General features: G+C 46.9%; 1 protein-coding gene across 4 annotated transcripts in view; it reads left to right on the top strand.

The window, feature by feature from the left end:
- LOC108919723 (rho GTPase-activating protein 23-like) overlaps window positions 1-24,841 on the top strand; it is a 70,533-nt gene extending 45,692 nt beyond the window's left edge. For 2 of the 4 annotated variants that reach the window (XM_018727978.2, XM_018727973.2), the window contains exons 5-24: window positions 1,467-1,545; window positions 2,086-2,146; window positions 3,407-4,868; window positions 10,445-10,603; window positions 11,129-11,240; window positions 11,511-11,550; window positions 12,085-12,222; window positions 12,484-12,807; window positions 13,618-13,679; window positions 14,863-14,984; window positions 15,109-15,230; window positions 15,557-15,709; window positions 16,040-16,118; window positions 16,504-16,577; window positions 16,710-16,799; window positions 17,988-18,113; window positions 18,216-18,257; window positions 18,929-19,016; window positions 20,397-20,428; window positions 20,714-24,841. In XM_018727978.2, the coding sequence (XP_018583494.1) occupies window positions 1,467-1,545; window positions 2,086-2,146; window positions 3,407-4,868; window positions 10,445-10,603; window positions 11,129-11,240; window positions 11,511-11,550; window positions 12,085-12,222; window positions 12,484-12,807; window positions 13,618-13,679; window positions 14,863-14,984; window positions 15,109-15,230; window positions 15,557-15,709; window positions 16,040-16,118; window positions 16,504-16,577; window positions 16,710-16,799; window positions 17,988-18,113; window positions 18,216-18,257; window positions 18,929-19,016; window positions 20,397-20,428; window positions 20,714-22,024 (4,676 nt within the window). In that variant the 3' untranslated portion in view covers window positions 22,025-24,841. The remainder of the gene's footprint in view (window positions 1-1,466; window positions 1,546-2,085; window positions 2,147-3,406; window positions 4,869-10,444; window positions 10,604-11,128; window positions 11,241-11,510; window positions 11,551-12,084; window positions 12,223-12,483; window positions 12,808-13,617; window positions 13,680-14,862; window positions 14,985-15,108; window positions 15,231-15,556; window positions 15,710-16,039; window positions 16,119-16,503; window positions 16,578-16,709; window positions 16,800-17,987; window positions 18,114-18,215; window positions 18,258-18,928; window positions 19,017-20,396; window positions 20,429-20,713) is intronic. The other 2 variants (XM_018727959.2, XM_018727967.2) reach the window with 2 other exon arrangements.
- Window positions 24,842-25,812: the final 971 nt, after the last annotated feature.

Here is a 25,812-nt window from a genome sequence, read left to right as displayed (position 1 = left end):
GTCTCCTTCAAGCCTGAAATGATCTGAACATGAAACACAGACAGCCAAAGGCTGAACGTAGTAAGGCAAAACATGGTGACAGTATTACACAAAAGCTGTACGAGTGAACATTAGTTTGCTTGTTTATTTCTTTTTCACAAGGTGCTTTTATTGATAATATAAAAATACATATTTCTAATTTGAGGGTAACAAAGCAGCTGTCATCACAGTTAGTCAAGGTCATTACAGTGCCATCAAAACCAATAAACACATCCAACATCCATACATATTTACTTCTTGATACGTAACAGGTGTGCAACTATAACCACATTTAATGCTTTTCTGGCTCCAGTATGAGTAAACATGTCATGCTTTGCAGTTCGAACCCACAAAAGTAAATGTGTTTTCATAAATTAAAACAGAGATTATCCTAAATATACATTAGGCTTGCTGAGAACCTGGAGACACTGTGCTGCGAACACAGAGAGTGGGGCTTTTGTGTTGTGGAGGGATGAGCGCTGCTCTTGTCATTACACGTGTTACTCGTGCTGTACAGATGCCAGCTGTCTTCCTGATGGACAAAATGGCACAATGCAGCCTCCTTCTGTGAGACCAAACAACTTGCTTTGAATTCAGTTCCAATTTTAGTGTGTTTATATAGAGCGCTCTTCTCCCCAAGGTGACATAAACCGCTGAGCAGAACTCCAGGGAATGACACAATCGCATAACCCCGTCAGCCCGTTGCCCTCCCGTCACTCCGCCCCGTTGCCCTCCTTCTCCCTTTTTGGTTTGCTTTTTTTGGTATAGAAAAATTTTTCCCTTGACGGATATCCTCCTTCGCTGGAATATGTTTTTTTAAGATACTTTTGTGGAAGAAGATACTTACCTCCCACCTGGGATCATTGAGTGTAAAGGCTGGCGTTTGTAGTTGAAGAAGCTGTGCTCTGAGTGGAGGGTACTGTGGCCCTGCTGTTGTCCCCTTGCTTGGCACTGTGCCCCCACCCACCCCCCAAACCACTCTTAGTGACTATGCCAGCTCCTGTCAGGCTGTATAAACTGCCTAGTTGATAAGGAACAGCTGTTAGTGTAGTGGTTAAAGCTACTCAAAGGTCACAGGTTTGATTCCCGCCTTCAGCTGTAGTATACTTGAGCAAGGTACACACACACACACACACACACACACACACACATTTTCAGAACCGCTTGTCCCATATGGGGTCGTGAGCAAGGTACTTATCCTAAAATTGCTTCAGTAAATTACCCAGCTGTATAAATGGGTAAATAATTGTAAATACCTGAACATTGTAAATCACTGTGGAGAAAAGCATCAGCTACATGAATAAATGTAAATGTTCACTGCATTAACTACTCTTGAGTGTTCACACTCCTCATATGTAGATGCTTATTGACCATGTCTTTGCTTACTGACCATTTGTGTGATCTTTTGAACTGCAGAACAACATGTCATTGCCACTTTGCGTTTGCAGGGGACAGGCTGGTGAAGGTGAATGGCGAGAGCGTGCTGGGAAAAACATACTCTCAGGTGATCGGCCTGATCCAGAACAGGTGATGCAAAGCCCCTAGGACTAATGGGACTGAAGAGGAGAAGGGAGATGGTGAAAGTAGGAGTGACAGGAGTAGCAAGAGAAGGTGTAAAGTAGTGTCAGGTCTAGGTGGGGGGGCTGGGACACAAATTTACACAGCTGCTGTGTATAGAAAAGTATGTAAATTTCACTGCTGACTCTCATTAATTCACTGTAGGTGAATGTCACTTATCGTTTAAATATTGTGGTATGAGATTGTGAGTCTATTCTGAAGGAACTCCAGTGGAGTCAGTGGTGTAAACAACTTGTCAGCTATTGGGGGACACAAAAATAATAGCAAGAGCACTCAGTGGAGTAACACACAAATAGTGGGCGACACGTTAGTCTTGTTTGAACACTTGGGGGGGCATATCCAATCCATTATGTCAATGAATGCAGTAAGTCTGCATCAGGTGGGTTACAAGACGAAGGCAGCACTGGGTTTACAGTATAAGGCCGCTTTGCAATGTCTTTCTGATACAGTGAGAGCGTTGCTCACAAAAAAGTTTTGTTTTCAATCCAGTGGGAGTGTCCTGGAGCTCTCCATCATGCCCAAAGATGAGGACGTTCTGCAGCTGGTAAGTGTGAGTATGAACTTTCTGCTTTGTCCCCTTCTCAGTGCTGCTCTGTCCCCTCCCAACACGGAGATCTGTAGACATGGCACACGTTCACCCCTTGGAGGGTTCAAGTCTTGAGACTGTCTTCATACTGGAATTTTGATGTCTGATAGAGCACAACATCCTTGTGTAATTCTGTTAATTCTAAAATATAAGCAGCTGTAGTTATGTTCTCATTGGTAGTTAGTAAATGGTGGAATCTCCTCGAAGAGATCACATAGCATGTCATCACAGGTGCTGAGTCAGAGCGATGTCCGGCTGTTACCATATCGGAATGCACCAATAAACTGAGACATGACAACAGAAACACTGGGTCAAAATGAGCAGCGCGTTGTTCAACGTTCCTTCACACGTGTGATCCTTCCCCTCTCGGTGGTCACTCCTCGTCCCCGTGAGCTCTTAGCACTTGTTCCGCCCCATGTCTCTCAGCACCTGCACTGACTGCATTCCTGGCATTGCGGCACGGATCACCTCTCCCTTGCTGGTTTAGCGTGGGGGCCGGGAGGGCGTGCCTCTCACAGAAGCATTAGGCAGAAACACACCGATAGAAGTACAACAGGCAAAAACACGCAGTGGTGAAGAGGAAGACTTTCAAGCTGTTGCAATTTTGGGACTACATGGAATCCTGTTTGATTTGAGCTTTGGGAAGAATTGTTTCTCTGTGAGGTCTGACTTGGCCTGTCACTTCTACAGTCGTTCAGGTAAAGCCCAGAGTCTTTCGATTCCCCTTACACTTTGATTTATTGCTCTGTGACAGCTACGAGGTGTTTTTGTTCAATACCGCCTTCTCTTGTACTTCATAATCATTCCTCTAATGATTCTTTGGGGTAATTTTTCCTGCTAGTTCTATGTTTTGACCAGTTTTTTGTGCTTCTCAATCACACTATACAATATATGTTGGATTTTTGCCACACTCCGCTGAAAGCTCTTGAAGGCAGTCCTGTTCAGAAGAGCATTTCCACACCACATCCAGCTGAAGCTAAACTGTTCTTACTGGAAGTTTAGTGCAGGGAGTCTGTGCGGTTAAGGTAGCTAGATGTCTGTGAGCTCCAGGCTCGTGAAAAGGTTGGGAAATAAGTACAGCTCAGTTCTCAAAGAGATCTCTGTCCAAATTGACAGAAGCATGGTGTGTCCCTTCCCATCACCTTTCCCTTGTTTCAGTCCTTCCTTCTGTCCTCTGCTGTTCAACACTAGCCCATCACGTTACCATCTGCATCTTGTTTTCAGGCGTACTCCCAGGATGCTTACCTGAAGGGCAATGAGCCGTACAAGGGGGGAGCTCAAGACCTACCGGACCCGCCACCCATCTGCTACCCACACAGTAAGCCCCAGTCCCTGCCTACTGCAACCACACCACCCCTTGCACCCATGGGCCAGAATCATCTAGACAACTGGAGCTGCTGGTCAAGACAACCCAAACTGTCCAACGTATTGGACAACCGTTCCGGGGTGGCTGGCCCCGCATCCAGGCAGCGTGAGCAAGAGGCAGACGTTGACACAGGCACAAGTCGAGGCAGCTTCGCCCACCAGGCGGAGGACACAGCTTATGGCGTAAAGCGGCCGTGCGCTGTGGGTCAGGTGCGGGGACGCTCCTTCTCTTCAGCAGCAGCCCTCGCCAGCCCCCTGCAGTTCCACTTTGCCAACCACCAAGCCGCCATCAACTCGGCCTCGCAATCTCAGGCCGGACTCAGCAAGACGGAGCGCTGCCAGCAGGCGCTCTCAGACTGGTACTACAGCCAGACTTCGGCCATGTCCCCGCGCCACCGCAGTTTCTCCCAGGACCGTCTGGCCGAGGTCACGTCGGCGCTGGGCCACCACCGGGCCGGCTGGTCCCACAGTGCCTCTCAGGACACCCTTCTCTTGCATTCCAGCCACCACCAGCACATAGAGCCCTGCCCACCAGGGGACTGGGGCGCGTCCTCTGGACGCGCCCGCAACAGCCGCTCAGTGGAGATGCTAGACTGGGCTTTGCTTTCGCCTCCATCTGAGAAGCCAGCCTGGATTCGTGAGGCCCAGCATGTGCTGCCTTGTACTGAGGTGCAGCTGGGACTGGGCAACCGCTGTGGTGCGGGACCAGCGTCCACTGCAAGTCAGCCGGTGTCATTGCACCAGCAGCACCCGGCGTCACGCACCCAGCTGGCTGGCCAGCCCAGGCGACTTCCCCCGCATACCTCGGGTGACCAACCTGTCGGCTACCGCAGCTACAGCCCGTCTTTTTACCGCAAAGCTGACCGTCTGATGCAGGCACATTCCTTCAGGGACCCTGCTTACTCTGGACCCCATCTTTCCTGGATGCCCACCCCCAAAACTAGCCCACCAGAAAACATCCCCACTTCTCTGCCCGGAACCAGCATCTCCACTGCTCCAAACTCTGCTTCTAAGCCTCAAGAGAGTGTCTGCCGGCAGACCAACCACGAGAGGGCGGGAGTGGAGCGGACAGAAGCAGTGTCCCAGTTTCAGGAGGTTGTGCTGCGACAGAAGCCACATGTGGGCCGGCGCACAACTCATGTGCTACAGAACCCGAGCTATGCCCTGCCTGTTGACGCCACCGAGTCCCATGGTGTCCCCGGTGAGCCTCAAGAGGGTGCGCCCGTTGCACCACGGTCATCAGAGGGCCCCCGTCGTGTCAACGGCAGTCTGCCGGCCCTGTCAGTGGAGGAAGACTCGCTGGCCTCCATCCCCTACATAGGTCAGTGCCTCATCTTCCTCTTGCTCCTGTTCTTCTTACACCTCCTAGTAGCTCTGCTCCCCCCACACTCCACTCCAAAAGGGCCTGTCTGCTCTAAGAGCTTTTCTGTGACCATCTTATTACACCTGTAGTCTGACGGGCTGTACAGAGTCCCAGTCTGTGTGTGAGTGGGTATGCGAGCAGTATGGGGGTGATGAGTTTTGTGGACCGTTCAATGTTTCTGCAAACTGTGATGTTTGGGGTTATTGTGTGTGTATTGTAAGAACGACACACACTGCACACCTTCACTCAGAAGTGGATTTAGAGGAGTGGAGTGACACCGTAGTACGGCGCACATCCGCGCAGCAGGGTATCATTTAGCTTACCACAGATGTTGTTCCAATTGTGGTTCCCTGGAACATCAGGATGTGTCTTGTGTGATAATGGCTGTGCTTCTGAGCTTCCAAGTGGCCGCAGAAATGGGAAGGACCAAGTTGGCACAAGTCACCTGGAACTGAGTTTTTTTGAGTTTGAGGGTTTAACACAAATGGGCCCAGTGCCACACCACATAGTAAGCATTACTCATGCATATAAATACAGACATGTATTACAAATACACAATACAAATAAAGCCATGATAATAAAACAGTTAAGACAAGTCAACACCAGCCACTATTCATGAGCCTCATGCTTCTGAGCCATGTGCTGCAGTGCTGTTTGTCCATGACAGAGATGTGAGTGATCTTTCAAGATCTTCTGTGTCGTCGTTTTGCACGATCTCTCGGCTGTTCTGGATGGGACCAGAGAAGTCCCAGTGGATGCTGGTGCTTTCCTTTCCTTTACTGTCTGCCATCACCCTTACTTATTGTACTGCTGCCTGGGCTGCATCCTTGTTTACTAATCCCTGACTACTTTTCCTCCTTGTGAGCAGCGCACAATGGAATGCTTACCTGGAAGTGGGAGTAAAGAGTGTTGTAAAAAACAGCACGGTTCGGGTACGACTCAGTGTGAAAGACTTGGCCGATCCGGTGGCTGGTCACTTGTGCATCTCCATGTACGTGTTTGCCAGGAGGATCGCTCTCTGATCCTCTTCCAAGCTTTCTTGTCATACTCTCTTCATGGGAGGGACCAGGGTTTGGAAAAGAAGGACTCCAGCAGGCCCTATAATTTGCATAGTGTTGCATATCACAGTCCCCTGTAATTCCACACATTCCTCTTGGAAGCATCATGCAGACGACAACGTTGTACGTGTGAACCGCGCATAGTGCATGGCAGACACGGGTAAATAGGGCAGTGTCTAGCGCCACTTTCTTTTCTTTATTTTTTCGGAAGATTTACGCTTATTTACTGTATTTAGTGGGTGATTTTTTTTTTTTTTTTTTTTTTTTTTCTCCCCCCCCCAGTGCAATTTACAGACATTATCTGGTTATAGTCGGGCAATTTCTACAGTTTCAGTTTAAGGTATGTACCTTACTCAAGGAGACTACAGCAGGAGTAGGATTAGAACCTGGGTTCTCTGAGCGCAAGGTAGTAGCTGTTGCCCTAATATTGTTTTTCTTTTTTTTTTTTTTGTAGACCCCAACAGAATAGTATTTAACAAGATGTAAATAAAACATAAAATAATTTAATCAAGCTTGTGCTAGCTTTTCCTCTCCCAGGAGAAGCACTGTGTTTTTTCTCTTTTGTAGCCATTGTAATGATAGGTGATTATTAATGCCTGATAAATACAAAAGTTATGATTGGCAGTGCCTTGAAAGAGAACATGACTGCAGATATGTGAAAGTTATTGACTACCTCATTACATTTACATTTATTCATTTAGCAGATGTTTTTCTCCAAAGTGATGTACATCTCAGCAAAAATACAAGTTTTGCATTACATTAAGAGGGAGAGACATGGCTGCAGACATATGATTCTGAAGTAAACCTAATTTCTTACTATCCACTTGATGCACCAATGTTCATCGATCGAGTAGGTGCATATTAATAAAAGTGCCACACACAACTACACAGACACACCACTGATTGTGTCTATCTATCCTCACAGCTACACGACAGGAATGTGGGTTGGGAAAAAAGCGGTAGCAACATGACTACACTTACCTGAAACACGACGAACTGCAGCAACAGACCTCCAACGCAAAATATAATGCACACTTATTAATTTCTAATGTCTTCAAGTTCACACACACATTTCCAGAACCGCTTGTCCTATACAGGGTCGCAGGGAACCAGAGCCTACCCGATAACACAGGGCATAAGGCCGGAGGGGGAAGGGGACACACCCAGGACGGGACGCCAGTCCGCCGCAAGGCACCCTAAGCGGGACTCGAACCCCAGACCCACCGGAGAGCAGGACTGTGGTCCAACCCACTGCGCCATCACACCCCCGTTATCTTCAAGTTCAGTTTATTAAAATTATAACTAATCCGTGAGCTTGCTGATCCACAAACAGAACAATATCGTGACACCTGTGCTGAGCTGTCTAGAAATAAGTGCACTTATTCATGTGAGATTATGGATGGGTATAGTTTAATTGGTTAAACTGAGGAGTGACCAATTATTACTGAATTTTGTGTGTTTTCTGCCTGTGCAAATTATGTACATGAGAACTTATTCTCTCCTCAGCTTTTAATTGTTTAATCAGAGTCACCTGTCAGGAAAGACAGTAAGTTGCTTCCCCTGGTGTTGTAGGTGAATAGATGATGAAATTTAGCTTGTATTAACTTTTTTTTTCCTGAAACCAAATTTCTTTGACTCTCTGTATGTATATATAACCATTCATTTATTACCTTTAAACTTACACTCCTTAAATACCATTAGTAATTTGAGTTTAAATGTTATCAGTGTTGTCAACAAAAGCCTTTAGTTGTGTGTACATAGAACAATGGATAGTATTATGATTATTGATGAGATCCTATGTAAATAACTCACTTTTGTTCTTGGGTTCTTTTTGTCCTTCTAATTATGGACTGTGATGGAAAATTAAAATGGAGCCATTGCCACACTGACTCTGGCACTGAGGGAACCACAGGGCAAAACATCAACACACAAAGACAGCCGGCACACAGAACACAAAGCCAAAACTGTCTGTCATCATCAAGCGAGGAGGAGCGTTTCACTTGGGGAGCTGCAAGCAGGGACAAGTTCAGCTGCTGCGTAGCGAAACTGGGCCAGTTTCGGGCGGTGGGCCTGACTTGCTCTCCTGTGGGTTCCTACCATAGCGCTCGCACATACACCCGGGCTTGTGTTCTCCTGTGGTGTTTGTGCCAGTGGTTAGGGGTGTTGCCTTGCGCTCTGAAGGCGATTGGTTCAACTCCAACTCCCGCTGCTGCACCCTTGACCAAGGAACCATGAACTGTGGTACAGTTACAATACTAAGCATGGTATAGGTGGGTAAAGTTGATTATCTCCGACTTGGATAATGGTGTCCGCTACGGTTCAATAATGGAACTGGTTTCACTTCAGTACTACAGCGTAACAGGACTTGTGCATCATAAACTGGGATGGAGGACCAGCCGGATGTGGTCCTGCAGGACTGCAGATCTGCTGAAATTCGCATTCTCTCAGCTCTTAATTGCATTGCTTTGACAGTGGCTCACTTCACCTGTTGCTTGAGCTCTAAAGTGTTATTTAATCTGTCCCCTCTAAACCTTGTTGGGCGGCCAGTGGCAGTTTTATAGAAAGAGTGAGGGGACTGCGGTGATTCTCAGTATCTACATACAGTACATTAATATATGCCAATACATATTGTCAATGAATGATTGTCTGATGTATTTTCAAGAAATGTACTGGTTCGGTCTTACATCAAATCAGGTGTTGCCACTTGCGTCATGAAAATTAGGATATTTTTTTCTCTCGTTAAACTATTGACACTGACACTCTTATGATAGCCTGGATCAATGTGGAATAGCCTTTCAGAGCCAGCTGTCACTTTGTGTTACCGTTTCTTTACTGGGATGCAGCTGCCTGGCCCATACGCTTGGCTTCATTGTCCTTTTTCAATCACACAAGCTACAGTTACCTTGGAATACCCTGGTAAAGCACCAGCACCCTCTCACACTTCACAGCGCTTGGAATGAGTCTGTGTGAATGAACAAAAATAAATGTGCATTGCTGCAGTGCTGTGTAGCCTGTTAGTGAAACTGTATTTGGCTGTTCTGTCTGTTTTATCCCTCTACATTTATGTGGGTGTATGTTGTGTGCAGGTAGGAACCAACGAACTTCAGTGATCCCTGGCTAATCAGATCTGCCAAATCACAATGTGATACAACCTGATCTAGGCCCTTGTGAGCATGCAAATAAAGCAGTGCAATGGAGGAGAGCAATGGAGAGCCAATAGATCCCCAACGTTGGCGCTGTGCTGCCCCCTGTCCGGTGATCCGGGTACAGCAGAGACCTCACTGGTGGTTCAGGCTGTCTCTGCTTTAAAAAAAAAATGCTAATATGGAGTGAGAAAGCGGGGGAAAACATTTCATGCAAGCATAATCAAAATCATTGTAAATGTGGGCTAAGTATTGCTGATATTGCCTAGTCTTGAGCTAAATGTCTTTATCGGTAAGTCTTTAAAAGCCATGACTATTTACACTGGAATTGTACTTATAAATGCCCAGGGAAACAACCTCAGAAACAGAAAGAGGCAGCAAGTGTGTAGTGAGTATACAGAGTACTGTTCTGGAAAAGATAAGCTCTGCTATGCTTTGTGGTAAAAATGTAAACAAACATACTTTAGATTTTTGCACCTTGATTTTGATCAAAATGTGTCCCGCTTTGACAGCTCTATCTGTGGGTCTAAGGATAAATGTAATTGGCAAAAGTTTCTCATAAGGAGACAGTTACAGATAAGGAAGCCGTGCACAAACAGTACACACTGGACACACTTCCACTCTCTGTGTGAAGAAGAAAGAAGTCTCACAGAGAGGTGTAGCATGCTTCCAAATCGAACTTCTCAGAATTTTTAAAAGAAGGCTACTTCAGTGGAGTAGTACTACAGATGGCTACTTCAGTGGAGAGGAGTGTTACTGGTGTCTTTGTCTACTTGTTTGCTTGACATTCAGACAGGTATCGTTGGAGGATGAGAATTTCTCCCAGTTTAAAGAGCAGGTGAAGCATGAATACAGATTTTATAAATGCTGACACTGGTGTGAGTTGTTGTGCAACATTCCTACTGTGACAGCAACCCCCCCACAACTGTACACTGTGCTGGCTAGGACCATTTGTGTGCTCTGCACAGCTGCTTAGGACTCTACGTACATATCAGGGGTTTTCTAAGATCCTCACACATACTGTCCACGATGAGGTTCAGTTTGTTTGCAGCCTTGCTTCATTTCATTCAAGAGTAACCTAAGATGTTTTTCCCCACCTGTCCTGTTGAGCCTCCTGTGTTGTGTGCAGTGCGAGTGTCTTTTAACACAGTCCAGTGTGTGGTTACATTGCCCTCTCAACTTCTGCACCACACTCTGGGTAGAGTGCTCTTCTATTCTGCTGCTTGAGCGAGTTTCTGAGTAGTGCCCCGTGGGTATGCTTCTCTTCCCCTTCTCCCCGCTGTCCTATCCCTGCCCTCCTTCTCCTCCCTTCAACCCGGCCGAAACCTCGCAGATGAACCGACGAGCCCCGGCGTGGACCTGCGAGCCCGCCATGTGCCCGCCGCCTCAGTTGTGTCCAGCGCCGTGAGCTCCGTGCCGCCTGCCATCACTGGCAGCCCTGCCTCCCCCACCTTCACCTCCCCCCTCACCAGGCTCTTCTCGCACGACTGCAGTGAGTGACAACCCCCACCCACTTCGCATGCTCGCTCCCCCTCCACTCCAGCATGGCAACATCTCAGAAGGCATCACCTCCATTTGTACACGGCATCCGTCTCTCCCTCTTCCTCTGGCAGAAGAGAAGGAAGGCCCTCTAACTGAGCGAGGCTGATCAAAATAAAGGAGTGCAGTGCTCTCAGGAGGGCTGTGCATTGAGACACCTCCTGTTTACCTTTGATTGACTCATATGCTGGTCTTATCCGACAATATCGCCTCTGCGACTTTGCACCAAATTTTGGAAGTGTGTGGCAGGTGTCCAGAGGGCCCTTTTTGTCTGCTTTGGCATTGCAAAAGCGAGCAAAGTGATCAGAAGTGGCTGTGGTGAGCCAGTCCTCCGTGTCAAGCCCTCCGTTTCTCCCCTTACCTTCTCATGTGTCATCACCCTCCTTCCTACACTCATCTTTCTCCTGTTTCTTCTTGTCCCTCCTCCTGCTCTGCTGATAGTGGCTCAGTCTTCTCTCTCCCCTCTCTCCATGAGTAGGCAACAACAAGGGCAGCCGGCGGTCCTCCTACATGCTGGCCATTACCACGGAGCGCTCCAAGTCCTGCGATGAAGGCCTCAATAATTTCCGGGATGAGGGTCGTGTCTTCTCGTGAGTCCCTGGGGCCGCAACTCAGCATTAGCTCTGTCCGTAGCAAAGCTGTCAGAGCGGGAGAAAGGTTATGTCTGAGTAACCTTGTTCCCGGGAAGAGGAAAGGAATACTCATGTAATTGGGGAGAGTGGAGCTGTACAGTTTAGCATTAAAATCAGAGTCCTAGGAGTGATAACTGTACTGATGGAGAGATAATCATTATCTTGATTTAAATAATCACAGTGTAAATCCATTCAACGTCCTCCATGTTATACTCCTTTTTTTCCTAGACGACTACCAAAAAGAGTGAAAAGCTTTTTCACAGATGGGGTGAGTTTCTTTCTCTTCTTTTTCCCCCCAGTGAACAATCCAGCTATATCACCACTGAAATTTTGTCTGTCTCTCTGTCCAGCTGTCTGCAGTGTTTAGTTAATTAATATATATGCTCTTATTCAAAGCAGTTACCTTTGGTTCAAAACTTGTCTTTAGCTGTATACTGTATTTCACAAAGGAAAATTCAGTGAAGAACCTCCGTGTCCTGTTCTGTGACGTACACTTTTTTCTGTTTTACAGCCATTTTTTGGTCTTTTTCTAGTTTTCTGTTTGCTACCCTAATAATACTTGGCTTCTTGCGATAGCGGATGAAATAAAGCAAATACCTTGTGCCCTGAGTTACTGTTCTTGAGCAGCCAGCAGTGTTGTGTAGCAATAATATTCACTGAGGGATCATGCAGTAACATTCACATAAGTTTGTGCAAGTGTTGGCTGGACTGTGAACAGGGTCACTTGAGCTCATTCTGAAGGGTGTCCACCCCACTGTTCCGTTGTGGCTCATACTGCTCCTTATTCCCTTTTGTGTGCTAGTCCCTGGAGAGCCTACGGACTGCAGAGGAGACACGCTCCAAGCGCCACTCCACCTCTGAGCTGGGCACCATCACCTTCAGCGACGTGCGCAAGGAAGGCTGGCTGCACTACAAGCAGATCCTCACAGAGAAGGGCAAGGCAAGATGCTGCTCTTGATCTACTCCTGTGTACACAGATATTCAAAGAGCTGAAGGACTGTTGAAGAACAGCTTTAAACAGCTTTTTCCTGTTTTTGACATTTGGAAGTCTTCTGAAGGCACAGTACATACCTTTTGTAAAAGCAGTGCAAACCTTTTGTTTCTTCTGAGTTGTATGTTACTTTGGAGAAAAGCATCTACTAAATACATAAAGGAATAAATGTGCTGCAAATTACATGTCCTCCTTCTGTCCTTGTTACAGAAGTTGGCCAGCGGCATGTGGCCCTGGAAGCGGGTCTTCTCTGTGCTGCGCTCTCACTCGCTTTTCCTATACAAGGATAAGCGTGAGGCGGTGCTGCGTGGTGCGGCACTAGGGACTGGGGCCGGAGCGGGCCACAGCGACGACGAACAGTCCATCAGCATCCGTGGCTGCCTGGTAGACATTGCCTACAGCGAGACAAGGCGCAAACATGCGCTTCGCCTCACCACGCAAGACTTCTGTGAGTACCTGCTGCAGGCGGAGGACCGTGAAGACATGCTAGGCTGGATCAAAGTCATCCGCGAGAGCAGCAAGACTGACAGCGAGGTTAGAAATCCCCTAATCGAGTGAAATCACTGGTACATCTGTCAGTGTGTCTGCTGAGTCTGGCCTTTTTTCATTTCACAACTGTTTACGTACCTTTGCAATACCAAGGCTCTGCCAAACGGGCACAATGTACTGTATTATATCCAGTAATATTGTTTCATAAGAAATTATGTGTATGCACTGATTTGTATTGATTTACAAATAATCAGCCCAACGGTGGCCAGTAATGATTGGGGAGGTCAAACTACTCAGGGCGGTATGGTAGTGTAGCTGGTAGCGCTGGTGTCTTATTGCTGCTGGGCTGAGGCTCCAGATGTGGGTTCAAATGTGGCACCCTCTTTGCATATTTTGCATGTTTGGAGAGGGATTGTGGGTGTCTTCTGGGTGCTTCAGTCTCCTCCCACAGTCCAGAGACGTGTTTCACGTGAATTGGTGACTCTGAAACGTGTGAGTGAATGTGTGTGAGAATGTCCTGTGATGGCCTGGTACCACATCCAGGGTTTACCCCACCTTGTCCCCTCTACTTCCAGGATATAATAAGGACGACCATTACCCTGCACTGGACCAGTGGCTATTGACAATGAATGAATGAATGAATGAATTTGTATCATGGACTCACTTGGAAATATTCTGCTAGAATTCCTATCCACAGCCCTGTGCATACAAAATAGTAATTGATTGTGAGCCTGAAGTGTTTGATAGGTCTATTGTGTCTGGGATGTCGATGAGTCCTTGTCCCACACGTCGTACATGTTATCTGGTGGGTATTTCAACCTTTCTCTGCTTCTCTGATCCTGGTTTCTGTTGTAGGAGTTTGGCTTCACTAGGCAAGCACTCATCAATAAGAAGCTGAATGACTACAAGAAGCAGAGGTGAGTCCCTGCAAAGGTGTGGTGGCTGGTAGCTATATGGCTGATGACACCTAGCAGTGTTGGTCATTTCATTAGGGACACTAAGTCCATTTATTAGCCTCAGCCAGCAAACATAAAAGGGCCAGTTGTGTAACATTTCACTGAACTGTCTCAATGTTTACCTCACTTACCTAGTAATACCTAGTACTATGAGTGTGGCATATTTCATAGTGCTTCTCAGCTTTGAAACAAACAGAGGAAATTAAAGCTGAAATTTCATATCTTTGTCCACCTTCTCTTAAAGAGACCACTATCCCATAGGGCATTTGCCATTTTTGATTGTGGGGTTCACATGTGTCTTGTAAATGTACTGATGTAAATGTACTGTAAAACTTTAAATATGTGTTATAGGGAACTGAATTGTGAAGATGATGTGGTACTATGTGACTATACAGTGTTAATATACAGACAGTTTCCCACTCATGTAAGGGTTTTGTTCCAGAAACCCTAAGTCAAAATTTAACTTATTAATCATTCATCACACCTGATGGATTATATATACAGTAGTTTTTTACAATGTCAGTGCACATGGTTCATTTGTTTTTTTTGGTCCGTTTCTTCCATATGAAAAACACATGGGAAATTACATTTACATTACACAATTACAGTATTAATGGTGTACTGTATATTGTAGATATAAAAAAACTAAATTAAAATATTATGTATGGTACCAGAATGCTGCTACGTTATTATTGTGTCATTGAGAAAGATCCCTTCACATGGTGTTTTACGTGGGCAGCATCTGTCACAATGTGGACACTGTGGAAACGGAGACCAAGTCGACATGCTGTTGCCCAATAGCTTTGTCCACCTTCATTTTCATCAGTTTTGCTGCATTTGCATATGAGCTTAGCACTAGCAACATCTGGTGACCTCTTTCCACTCGTGTCACTTTCACAGAAATGGAATGCACAGGAAAATATTTACTCGTACTATGGTATTTCGTGTACATGCTTGTCCTGTATTAAGGTGTACTGGCAGGTATACATTTTTCTGAGCTCCCATTAATAGCTGTAGTCATGTAGTTATGACTTGTTCGATGATATTTATTGCAGGATTCTTTTGGGCAGACTTGTGTAAGCCTGACTGTAACCCTCTATTAGAGAAATGGTTATGCTGAAACGTCCCTCTTGTGTTGATACAGCCTCACCGCCAGTAAGCCGGACTTGTCCCCTAAACTGCCCCGCATAAAACCCCCCTTCCTCACAGTCAAGACAGACACCACTGCCGGAGGATCATCCCGTTCACCCAAAGCTGATGGCAGAGGTGAGCGCATGTAGTCTGAGAGCAGTACAGAACCCCATCCTTTACCTTGTAGACATCCACAGCTGAGGTCTGTGGGATGCACACTGGCTGTCACATGACGTGCCTTTCTGTACCCTTCCCTCAGACGAAAGCAGCCTGCCAAAGTCCCCGTGGGGAATTACCATCATTAAGGGTAAGGGCAAGAAGTCAGGACCCAAGACCTTTGGGGTGCGGCTGGAGGAGTGCCAGCCTTCCACTAACAACAAGGTAAGTGGACGTCTTCACTGCCCACAGCAGCCAACCTGTGTGTGTGTGTGTGTGTGTGTGTGTGTGTGTGTGTGTGTGTGTGTGTGCGTGCGTTGTTTTTGCAAGCATTGGCTGTTCCTGTGAACCACTTTCTCACACTCTTGCTATCGTTGTGTCTTGCATTGGGGCTATCTGGGTTATCTAGGTTTACCTGTTTCTTGCGAGTGTTGCCTGTCAGTCTGTAGATGTGTCTGTCTGTTCATGTTTTCATCTGTGTCACTTCTGTGCCATCCCAGGTGACCTCTCTCTGTTGCTTTCTGTCATCGTCTCTACTTTCATGGCTACAGTTCATCCCCTTGATAGTGGAGACGTGTTGCAACCTGGTGGAGGCCATGGGGTTGGAGTACATAGGCATCTATCGGGTGCCAGGGAACAACGCCATGGTATCCAGCCTACAGGAGCAGCTCAACAAGGGCGCTGACATCAACCTCACCGAGGAGGTGGGAGACCCTCCATCCTTTGTTCAATGAGAGCCTCACCTACGAATGGCCACATTCCATAGCTCCTTAACCACCTGGGTGCTGTTAGACAGAAAACATTTTAATGACATGAACAACTGAAGTGTTATGCATTTAATTAGAGCCTATAAAGGACTGTTTATAAAGTATTTCTTTGTTAAACTTAATTTATGCTTCTGTTTTAATGTCCTGGAAAAGTAAAAGGATAAATGTAAGGAGATATACCAATGATTTTCTGGAGAATAACCAAAGGGCTCATTACTGTTAAAAATGGGAAAATGGTGATAACATCTTTTTACTTTATTTCAATAGAAATGGCAGGACTTAAATGTGATTAGCAGTCTTCTGAAATCCTTCTTCCGGAAGCTTCCAGAGCCTCTTTTTACTGATGGTGAGTTAAATAATTGCAAGCAAGGTAAATCTAAAGAGTGACTAAATCAGCTGAAATGAGGATTTAGGGCATTCTGTTCAATTCATATACTTCATTAATATCTTTAAGGGTAACTGCATAAATTTTAATGAATATGGGAGCAGGTGGAATTCTTTTGCCAAATGTGGACAAGACATATTAACTGTGCTGTGTACCGGAGGTAGTTGGGCTCAATGAATTTGTTGAGATTATTGTTCAAATTAGTAGCCAACCGTGACTGTATTTAAGAAGTGTGTACCCATGTGAACATGTACTGTGTTACCTTCCTTCTGCTGTGTTGTACTAAAAGCGTTTTATTTCTGAAAATCATGAAGAGCTGAAAACTTGTGCTTCTTTCTGTCTGCAGACAAGTACAATGACTTCATTAATGCCAACCGAATGGAGAAAGCATGTGACAGGTTGAAGACCATGAAGAAGCTGGTGAGCGCATGAGAAGGAGAGAATAAGAATAGACACACATTATAATACACACACTGGAGAGTGCAAGTTCCTCCCATTTCCTCCTTATAATCTTGTTTCTTACAGCGCTCTCTCGTTGCCTCGATGTCTTAGGTTCACGACCTGCCGGATCATTATTACCACACCCTGAAGTTCCTGACTGGACACTTGAAGACAGTGGCAGATCATGCAGAGAAGAATAAGGTCTGAATTGTTTCATATTACACACATTGAGACAGGAATACAAAAACAATTAAACATACTGTCCTACACCACAACAGGCAGATTTTTTGTCAGGAAGCACCGCTACAGGTTTTTAATGTGACTGAGGTTTGTTGAATGACTGTTACACTGCTGTCATAGCATTGGTAACCATTCTCTTCTGGCTCTACTGAGATCTTTTTTAATATTGAACAGTATAACAAAACTGTTCAATTTCTAAATGTTCGGCAAGGCTTTTTTCTCATCCAGGATGAAAAATTTTGCATGTTTTATCTGTTATGAACAGTATAGAGAATAATGTACAACCCAAGGTCATTTCAGTTATGTTGTAGATGCAAACATTGCACAATGGTTACATCAGGACTGCGGTGGCCCCAGTTTCTGACATATACTGCAGCAATATAAAGCTTCTGAAGTCCGGTTATGGTTTCCAAGTCCTTTGGCATATTTCTCACAGCACAGTTGTGAAACAGGATAAGGATACTTATTCCTGTTTGAAAATGCATTAAAATGTACTGATGTACATTGTTTTGATGTAAAACTGTGGCCCACAGGCAGTTTTCTTTTCACTTTCAAACTCTGAACCTGTTGCTCTCAGTTTGAAGTTCAAACACCTGAATGAACATGAATCACATCTTGTTTAGCTATAGATCAGGAAAAACACTCAAAAAGAAAACAACGGTGACAGTCATCCACAGTAAATAAATCCAAGGACAAAAATATTTGTTTGAATCCATGGTGGAGCGGTGAACCTGTGATATGAGGGTTACTTGTTCAAGTTCTAGAAGGGATTTTTTAACTCTTGACTGAACTGCTTAGCCTCAGTTACACCGATAGAATACATAGCTGTTTGTTCATATAGCTCACACTTTTCTCCAAAGCAGCTTATCATGTGAAGAAACCTATAGTCTTTAACCATTTGTACAGCAGGGTAGCTTTTACCATATCAGTTCAGGGTTGGTCCTTTGCTTAGGGTTACTACAGCAAGAGGAGGTATTCAAACCTGGGTCTTTCAAGTGCAAGGCAACAGCTCCAACCATTAAGCCACTTGCTGACCCTACACATGCTGCACAGTCATGTACATGGGTCAGGTAGACCATGGCTTTCGGTACAACAATTAGCAAAATGGTGAAATTGATAACATGTGCAAAACCTAAAATGTCTGTGCAGATGGAGCCTCGGAACTTGGCCCTGGTGTTCGGACCCACCCTCGTGCGCACCTCAGAGGACAACATGACTGAGATGGTGACCCATATGCCTGACCGATACAAGATTGTGGAGACCCTCATCCAGCATGTGAGTACATCCTCTATGGCATCAAGAGCCACAACCCCCTCACCATCCCAGTGGCCCTCCTTGGCTTCACACTAACTGTGACGTCCTCTTTATTCTTCCCAGCATGCCTGGTTCTTCAGTGAAGAGTTTGACGCGGATGACACGGTATGTTGGATGATGATCCCTTTGTGGAAACTGAATGTTGTTTTCATAAAAACTCAAGGAATTTGGTAGAATTTCTCATGCCACAAATAATTTTTCTTGCTTAATGAACATTAATTATGCACCTCAGGTCATAGACTGACTGCAACACTATTTGGTGACATTGAAGTCCTTGTGTCAGCTCACCACGTTACACATCTGCTCAGAGCAGGATATGGCCAGCTGCACCTGCTTCAGTATGAGTGGTTGGTCAGTCAGTTAGTACCTCCTTACCCATGATGCACCATGTCAGGGGATCCACGGTCAAAACAATGACTACACTAGTATTTTATTTCGCAATGTCTACAACTGCTTGTCCCAAGTGGGGTCACAGCAAGCCAGAGCTGACCCGGCAATACTGGGCACAAGGCTGAAGGTGGAAGGGGACACACCCTGGACCGGATGCTAGTCCGCCGCAAGGCAACCTAAGCGGGACTTGAATCCCAAACCCACCACACAGCGGGCACATGCTGAACCCGCTGCACCACCACGCTCCCCTTTACACTAGTATTCAGTGATTTAAAATCCACAAAAGACATTACATCCTGTGGCCCTGAAAACTCACGGAAGAATGTAGCCCCATATATGGTGGAACCCCCCCGTTCCTCCATCTCTCTCACTGCTGCTGTCTGCAGACCCCAGTGGACAAAGGGGACGTCCAGCCCGTGCCCAATATTGACCACCTGCTCTCCAACATTGGCAGGACCATGCAGGAGGCCTCAGGTGAGAGAGAATAGATGATCTGTGGTTACCCATTAGCCCTTCCTGCACTGTCTAAAGCATGACTGCCTCTTCAAGGCTGATAGTCATGATGGTAATAACACCATCTTTCGTGGTGTTGCTGCTGTGATGCTTTTGCCCTTTTCTTACTGTTTTCCTGCTTCCAGTACTTACTTCCTGACTTTCCCTCTCTCTGGATGTGTCTGCTTCTTTCTCGTAGCTGAGCCTTTGGAACAATTAGAGCGGTAGGATGGGCTGTCTTCTGCTTGTGTGTGTGTGTGTGTGTGTGTGTGTGTGTGTGTGTGTGTGTGTGTGTGTGTGTGTGTGTGTGTGAGAGAGAAGATGCTCCAACTCACTGCCTTTCAGCCTCAATGTTGACTTGTCAGGCAAGAAGCCTTCTGTGCTACACCCGCACATCCTGCCTTGTGATCAGCCTAATTAATGTGCTTTTCACAGTCGCTAAATGAAACTGTGCCTCTTGTGCAAAAAAGCTTTTATTCAAGTTGTTTACATTGTCTACAACAAGGTATTTGTCGGAGCCCTTCTGATATCTCCAGAATGGTGGTACTCATACACACTCGCTAAATGTGACCATCTCTGGGTTCAACACACACTCCAACATTGCTACACACTCACAGAGACTGAACGGCTGAGCACTGCATTTGTCTGAGGCTGCTCCATTCCCTAATCTCTACCTCAGGCTGTGTGTGTGTGCGTGTGCATGTTCATTGCTGCACACACTTTTTCTACAGACCAAAGCAGCTCTTTGCTCACTCTCCCCATACATGGCCACAACGGTACCCATTTCTGCCGCATGGTGTCTCTTCCCTGCGCTCTGATTAGACGCGTCTTTGTGTGTGTGTGTGTGTGTGTGTGTGTGTGTGTGTGTGTGTGTGTGTGTGTGTGTGTGTGGTTTGCATTTGTGCTATTGTTTTCACCCATGATCCGACCCTTTCCTCTCTGAGGAGATGTCTTCAGCATGTGCAATGACATCATTAGCGTATCCCACCATTTTCTCCACTGCTACCCCCACAACGGACCCACTGTCCACATGGAGGTCATGCTCTCCTGCTCACTCACCTTGAAAAGCGTCTGACCCACGCGGGGCAGTGGGGTGTCAGACTGCAGAGGTCGCTGGGGTGCAGAGCTGCACACACACATGCGCAGTCTGCCACATGTGGCCTTCAGTGAACACTTTGCAAAGTGTTGTTCAGGGTCATTATGAGAGTGAGGGCAGCTGTCGGACAGGGGGAGCCATGAGTGTGCAGCTCTGCACCCTACTCTGGACCTTCTCTCATGGTTCTTCTCAGTGCTGCAGGGTCACTAATGAACCTTCTCCTCTGTTTCTCCTCTCCTGTCTCTCTCCTCTTGTGAACGATGCAGACTCAACCAACAGCGACTCGGCTAAATCCAAGGTAATGTCTGCTGCCCTTGGCAAAAAAGCAACAAATTGCTTTAAGTCTCTACTTCTGCAGCTTATTGACTCCACAGTTATTCCAAGCTTCCAGAACTTATTCATTTGACCAGTGAGACGTAAGGATAATGATGGCAGGCTCTCTGTGGCCTCTATATAACTAAAAGCTCTGAGGCACCATTTTTAGCTGCGTTCAATGACTCCACCCCTGTGGGTCCTGTTTTTGAGATGAGGTTATGTTGCTTGCATGTCGTCACTTGGTTAATGGTCTTATTTTGGCTCTCAGGGCTCTTTTGGATCTAAGTGGGATCTTAGTGCCAAGGACTTCACGCTTTCGCTATTGTCCGCCGTCACACACAGACGCCGGAAGCGCCCCATCACTCGTCTCGTGGGCAGCAGTACGGATGAGGACTCGGAGCAGGAGCCAATCAAAAACAGTAGCCGTGGGGGGCACTGCCCAGAGAGGAACAAAGAGGAGGAAGGGGAGGACAAGGGGGTGCTGGCAAACGAAGGAGCCCTGGCACCAAGAGCTGAAGGAGAGGATGACGATGGGGAGGAAGAGGAGGAGATCGAGGACAGAAGAGAGAGCACGGTGGCGAGAGCGGAGTCTTCAGGGAGGCCGTCGGAGGAAGAGGAAGAGGAAGGGGGGGCCGTGGCCAGGCTCAGTGACAAAGGTGGGCTGGGACCAGCTGGGAGAGAGGATGCCCGCTCCATCGTGTCGGGGTACTCCACGCTGTCCACACTGGGCCGAAGCCTCACCTCGGTGGGGCGTGGGGACGAGGCCGACGACGAGCGCAGCGAACTTGTGAGCGAGACCGACAACGAGAGCGGCTTCGCCTCACGCACCCTTACCCAGGAGAGGCCTGAGAAGCTGGACGTACTGCCCAGCTGCTCCTCCCCCTCACAGCGCACGTCCCCACCGCCGCCACCGCCCAGGCTGCCTCTGGACACTGCTACCTGTATCGGGGCGGGGAGGCGCTCTACCACCCCCTCCTCATCCTCGTCGTCCTCTTCACACAGGCCGCACGGCCGGCCCTCGTTCAGCTCCCACAAGCTCATCCAGTGCGACACACTGGCCCGCAGGAAGCACAAGGGGGGCAAGGCCAAGGTGCGCTCACTTGACGTGGACCAGGAGCTGGAGAGGAGAGCCGAGGTGGCAGAGCCTGCGGGCGCCACCAGACGGAGAGCCTTCACAGCGCCGAGTCCGCAGGCCCTGTCCTCAGCCCTGTCCCTCTTTCCCTCCTTGGATGGCGAGGCAGAAGTGTTCTCTCCCGGTGCCCCCAGTGGGCGCCAGTCGCTGGCCGGCCAGGTGCGGGCACGCTTCCTGGGCTCTGCGGGTGACCTGCGACCCGTGGGCCTTCGGAAGCCTATGTCCCCTGAGACGCGCCGCAAAAAGAGCGCCTGGCGCCGCCACACCGTGGTTGTCCACCTGGAGACCAGCACGGATGGCTCCGTCGATGCCACTCCCAGCCCGAGACCCCAACAAACGGATGTGCCAAGGGCCAAATACGGCAGCACGGGGCCCTCAGGCTCCCTGCTCTCCGAGCTGACGGCAGCACAGCCAGCCCCCCTGTCCAGGTTCCATCAGTACCTGTAGTGGAGCAGTTAAGCTCACGTTTTGAGAGCCCCGCCCACTAGCTGCCTGGGTTCGTGTGACGTGGGTACAATGCCAAAAGGACCGTGGTCTTGTACCGCGTCTTGGGATGTTAGCGACAGTGGACAAACGCAGCGCAAGTATCATGTCACTAACAGCAGCCAAGAAAAGTCTCCGAAATTTCATATGGCCCAAAAATTTCAGAGAGCGCAGGGGGGCCTTTGGCGTGTTTCCCAGAATCCTCCTCTGACTTCTCTCACTTTCTGCCACACACAGCGAGCTCATACAGCCTCTGAAAAGAACTGATGCCAAACGGTTCGCCTGAGCTGCCAGAAGGGAGCGTCCTGCTCACAGTGAAGGAGGGGGTGGCCGGGAGGGATGGACACAGAGACGTGCCACGGGACACGCCGGAGCAGCCCTGAGCACACAACACAACCAGTGTTCGTACACACAGTGTTAGAGGGGGCGGCACAGGGAGGTGATGCTTTCCCACAGTCCCTTTCTTTTCGTCTCTTCCTGCCCTCGGAGACTTTGTGTTGGGCCAGAAATGGTGTAGCACTTTATTTCCCTCGGTGCCCTCCTTCCCTGGACGAACCAGCATGTTGTTTTAACTTCAGTAAAGTGGTGAACCCCTGAGCCGCGCCTCTCCGCCACCACGGTCCACCTCTGTGACCGCAGTGTGTCCCTTGTACCCTGTCTATTTGTGTCATTGTGCTGTGTCATCTTGTAACATTTGTATAAAGTATTGTCGTTAAATTAACCTGTGTATATAGTACATTGTTTTATCGTATCATACTTTAAATCTATATATATTTATATACATATATAATATATACAATGGTATGTTTTAGTTTTTTTTATTATTGTATATGGTGGAGCACCCCTATGTACAGCCATCTCCATTATGCTTGAAATTTTCCCTTTATATATTTGTATTAGTTCATCAGTTTTGTTATGGTTTCAACTCTTGAACATAACTATGGAAATCTCTAAACAAAAGCGAAACAAAACCAGCAATGGTGACTTCAGGTGACATTTCTTACAGTTTGTACTTCTGCACTTCCAGTAACGGCAATGAAGGAGACTAAAACTACAGCCATTGTAGCACTTGCTGGAAGTGGTACAAGTGGGCGTGGTGTTCTGAGCTGTTGCAGGACTGGCTCCACCCCTTTGGGGGTGTGGCCTGTTCAGGTAGATGAAGAGCTCTGGGGCAGGGCCAGCAGTAGCCTTCTTCTCATCATTCCTTACACTTAAAAAAATACTGTACAAGACAGTACTGTGTTACTGCCAGTACATGATGAACAAACAGCTGAAATTCCAGGGTTTTATCTGTACCTTCTTTTCCCTTTAGCCACAGTGATCCCTAAAGGGAAGGAAGCAAAGCCTCATTTAGCAAAGTGGACTGTCCACGTTGTTTGGACTCCTTGGTGTGAGACTAGGACAAGGATCACTGCCTTTCCAGCAGAATGTCCATGATCTGCATTCCAACTGTGAATCCCGAGGGTCCCGAAAATGTGACCGTTTTGAGTTTTCTTCTCTCTGCCACTGGTGTGGCTCTGGCATCCCGTCGCTGAAACCGAGAGTTTACAGCTGCAGCTGAAAGCAAGACGAATGGATTGCACTCAGTTGTTCTTCAAAATTCTTCATCACGTGTGACCTTCTTCTTGATGTGTAGCCTCCACCAGTGGATTTGAGTGGGCTGGGGGGGGGGGAAGGGGTGCAGGACCACTGGTCCAGTCCCCACTCTGTGCTGTGCTGGGCTGCTGGTTTGCTGTGTGATTTATGCAAGAGTAAATGTAAATTAATACTGTACTAATGAGACAAATGTCCTCTTACAGATAGAGGATTAGACGGCGGGGGGGGGCGTCATTCTGCCAACAGCACAGCGCTTGTGGTGCTTCCGGTGCTCAGCGGGTCTCTCATCGCCGCTCGTGTTGCAGTTCCTCTGAGAAATTGGGCACAAGCACCTGCACCTTCTAGCCTGAGCACCGAGCAACAAAGATGTGGGAAATGCACAAAAGCACTTGTGGCTCTTCCAAGGTGCCCCACTGCCGGTCGAGGATGGTCCCTCTAAACTTCTGCCATGCGTTTTACCCGTTAGCGTCGGGTTACACCCTATGCAACACATGATCTCCTTAGGAGGGAGACAAGGTGCTGGAAGCACTCCAAGGGCCGTGGGAGCCGTCGGCTACGTGTGGCCAAACGCGTGTTCCCTCCTCTGTCTGTGGCCACGGGGTCACGGAGGTCAGGTGCGGTGGCTCTTCACGCATTCTCATCTTCCTGTGATGGCCTTCAGCCGGAGGCATCTGCTGAAATGCCTCTTTCTGGGAGTGTTTGTGCTCCTGCGCTCGGGCTGCCGCTCCTCTTTGAAATCCTGAAATCCTACATTGTAACACCTTCTCTTTTGTTTCCTTTGCTGTTTTGGCTCGATTGTTGTAGCGGGCAGGTGGCTCATTTCCAGTCTAATAATTCAAAAAAAAAGAAAAAAAGTCTCCAAGAGACTAAGATAAATGCCACTTTGACCAATATGAAATCTATGCAGTTTCTGTATGTTTTACAGTACAAATTTTACAAAAACCCACCCTCTTCATAAAGCTGCTATGGAAATTTGTCTTTTTTATGAACAACTATGTGTCATTTATATAAAGCTGACTGACACTACTTTGGAAAAATCTTAGCTGGCATAAAACGAGAGTAAAATTGTGGTACTTTGCATTTCCATTCCAAAATGATTTGTGCTCAGTGTTACAGTTGGTCTTCAGTGTTAAGGTAGATGTTCCATTTTCCAGGGAAGTTTTTTTTTGAGGAAAAAAAAAAAAAGAAATAGAACAATTGTAACCATTCCCTCTGAGGCCTTGAATGAAAATGGTTGTATCAAAAACAGATTTATATACAGTATATATGTATATCTGTGGTGTCAACATTTTTAAATGTATGCAAGTATTTGCTGTAAAGTTTGAAAAGTCTGTACATATCGTTTTTAATTGTGTAACATATGTAAAGTCAGGTATTAATTGTGATAAGAATATTAAAATCCTAACACAAGAAAGGTATGATGCATGAAAGAAGTTCCTTTAATTCTTACATGGTTCAGTGCTTTAAAAACAATGCAGCCCCTTACATGAGGTGTTTACATGTTGGAAATAAATTTAATTATTTAAAAGTGAGGTGTCTGCACTATTTAATCTCTTTGGATTCTCTTAGAAATGCAGATGAAAGTATGACAGTATTTCAAAGCAGCAACTCTTAACTATGAAAACAGTGGAAACTAACTGCAAGTGACATGATTTTGTGCCAGAACTAATGGGAAAAAAATTATTGGCTTGTGAAGATGACAAACATAATGAACAAAATGAAAATCACTTAAATTGTTTTAAGAACCCTGCCGAAGATGACAAATGGCACAAATGAGTAACATGTTTTACACTGATAAGGCAGTGTGACACAGCGGACAGCTCCGATTCAGCTCTTTCTTTAAATAATACATACAAATCAGTCAAGTTCTTTTAAGTTTTGTGTTTTTAATTTGTAATACACCTGTACACAGAGCAGGCATCACACACACACTGTCCACGCCGATGCTCCTTCACAGGCTTCCCATCCTGTTCAGGTAGAGACGGTTCCAGTTCCTTCGTTCCATCGATCCCGCGTCATTTACACTCCAGGACCGTAATTAGTCACCGTGTTCAGTGAAGGAGAGCATTTCGGAGTAAACGGTTCTCATTTTTCGCTGCTCTTGAAAAGTTGGGAGGTGAAAAAGTTATTTCACCAGTTAAAGGCAGTAGTGCAAA

This window comes from Scleropages formosus, chromosome 20 (assembly GCF_900964775.1).
Source record: "Scleropages formosus chromosome 20, fSclFor1.1, whole genome shotgun sequence".
NCBI classification, from domain to species: Eukaryota; Metazoa; Chordata; class Actinopteri; order Osteoglossiformes; family Osteoglossidae; genus Scleropages; species Scleropages formosus.
The sequence above is the reverse complement of the archived record's forward strand: the minus strand, read 5'-3'. Positions and strand labels throughout refer to the sequence as shown.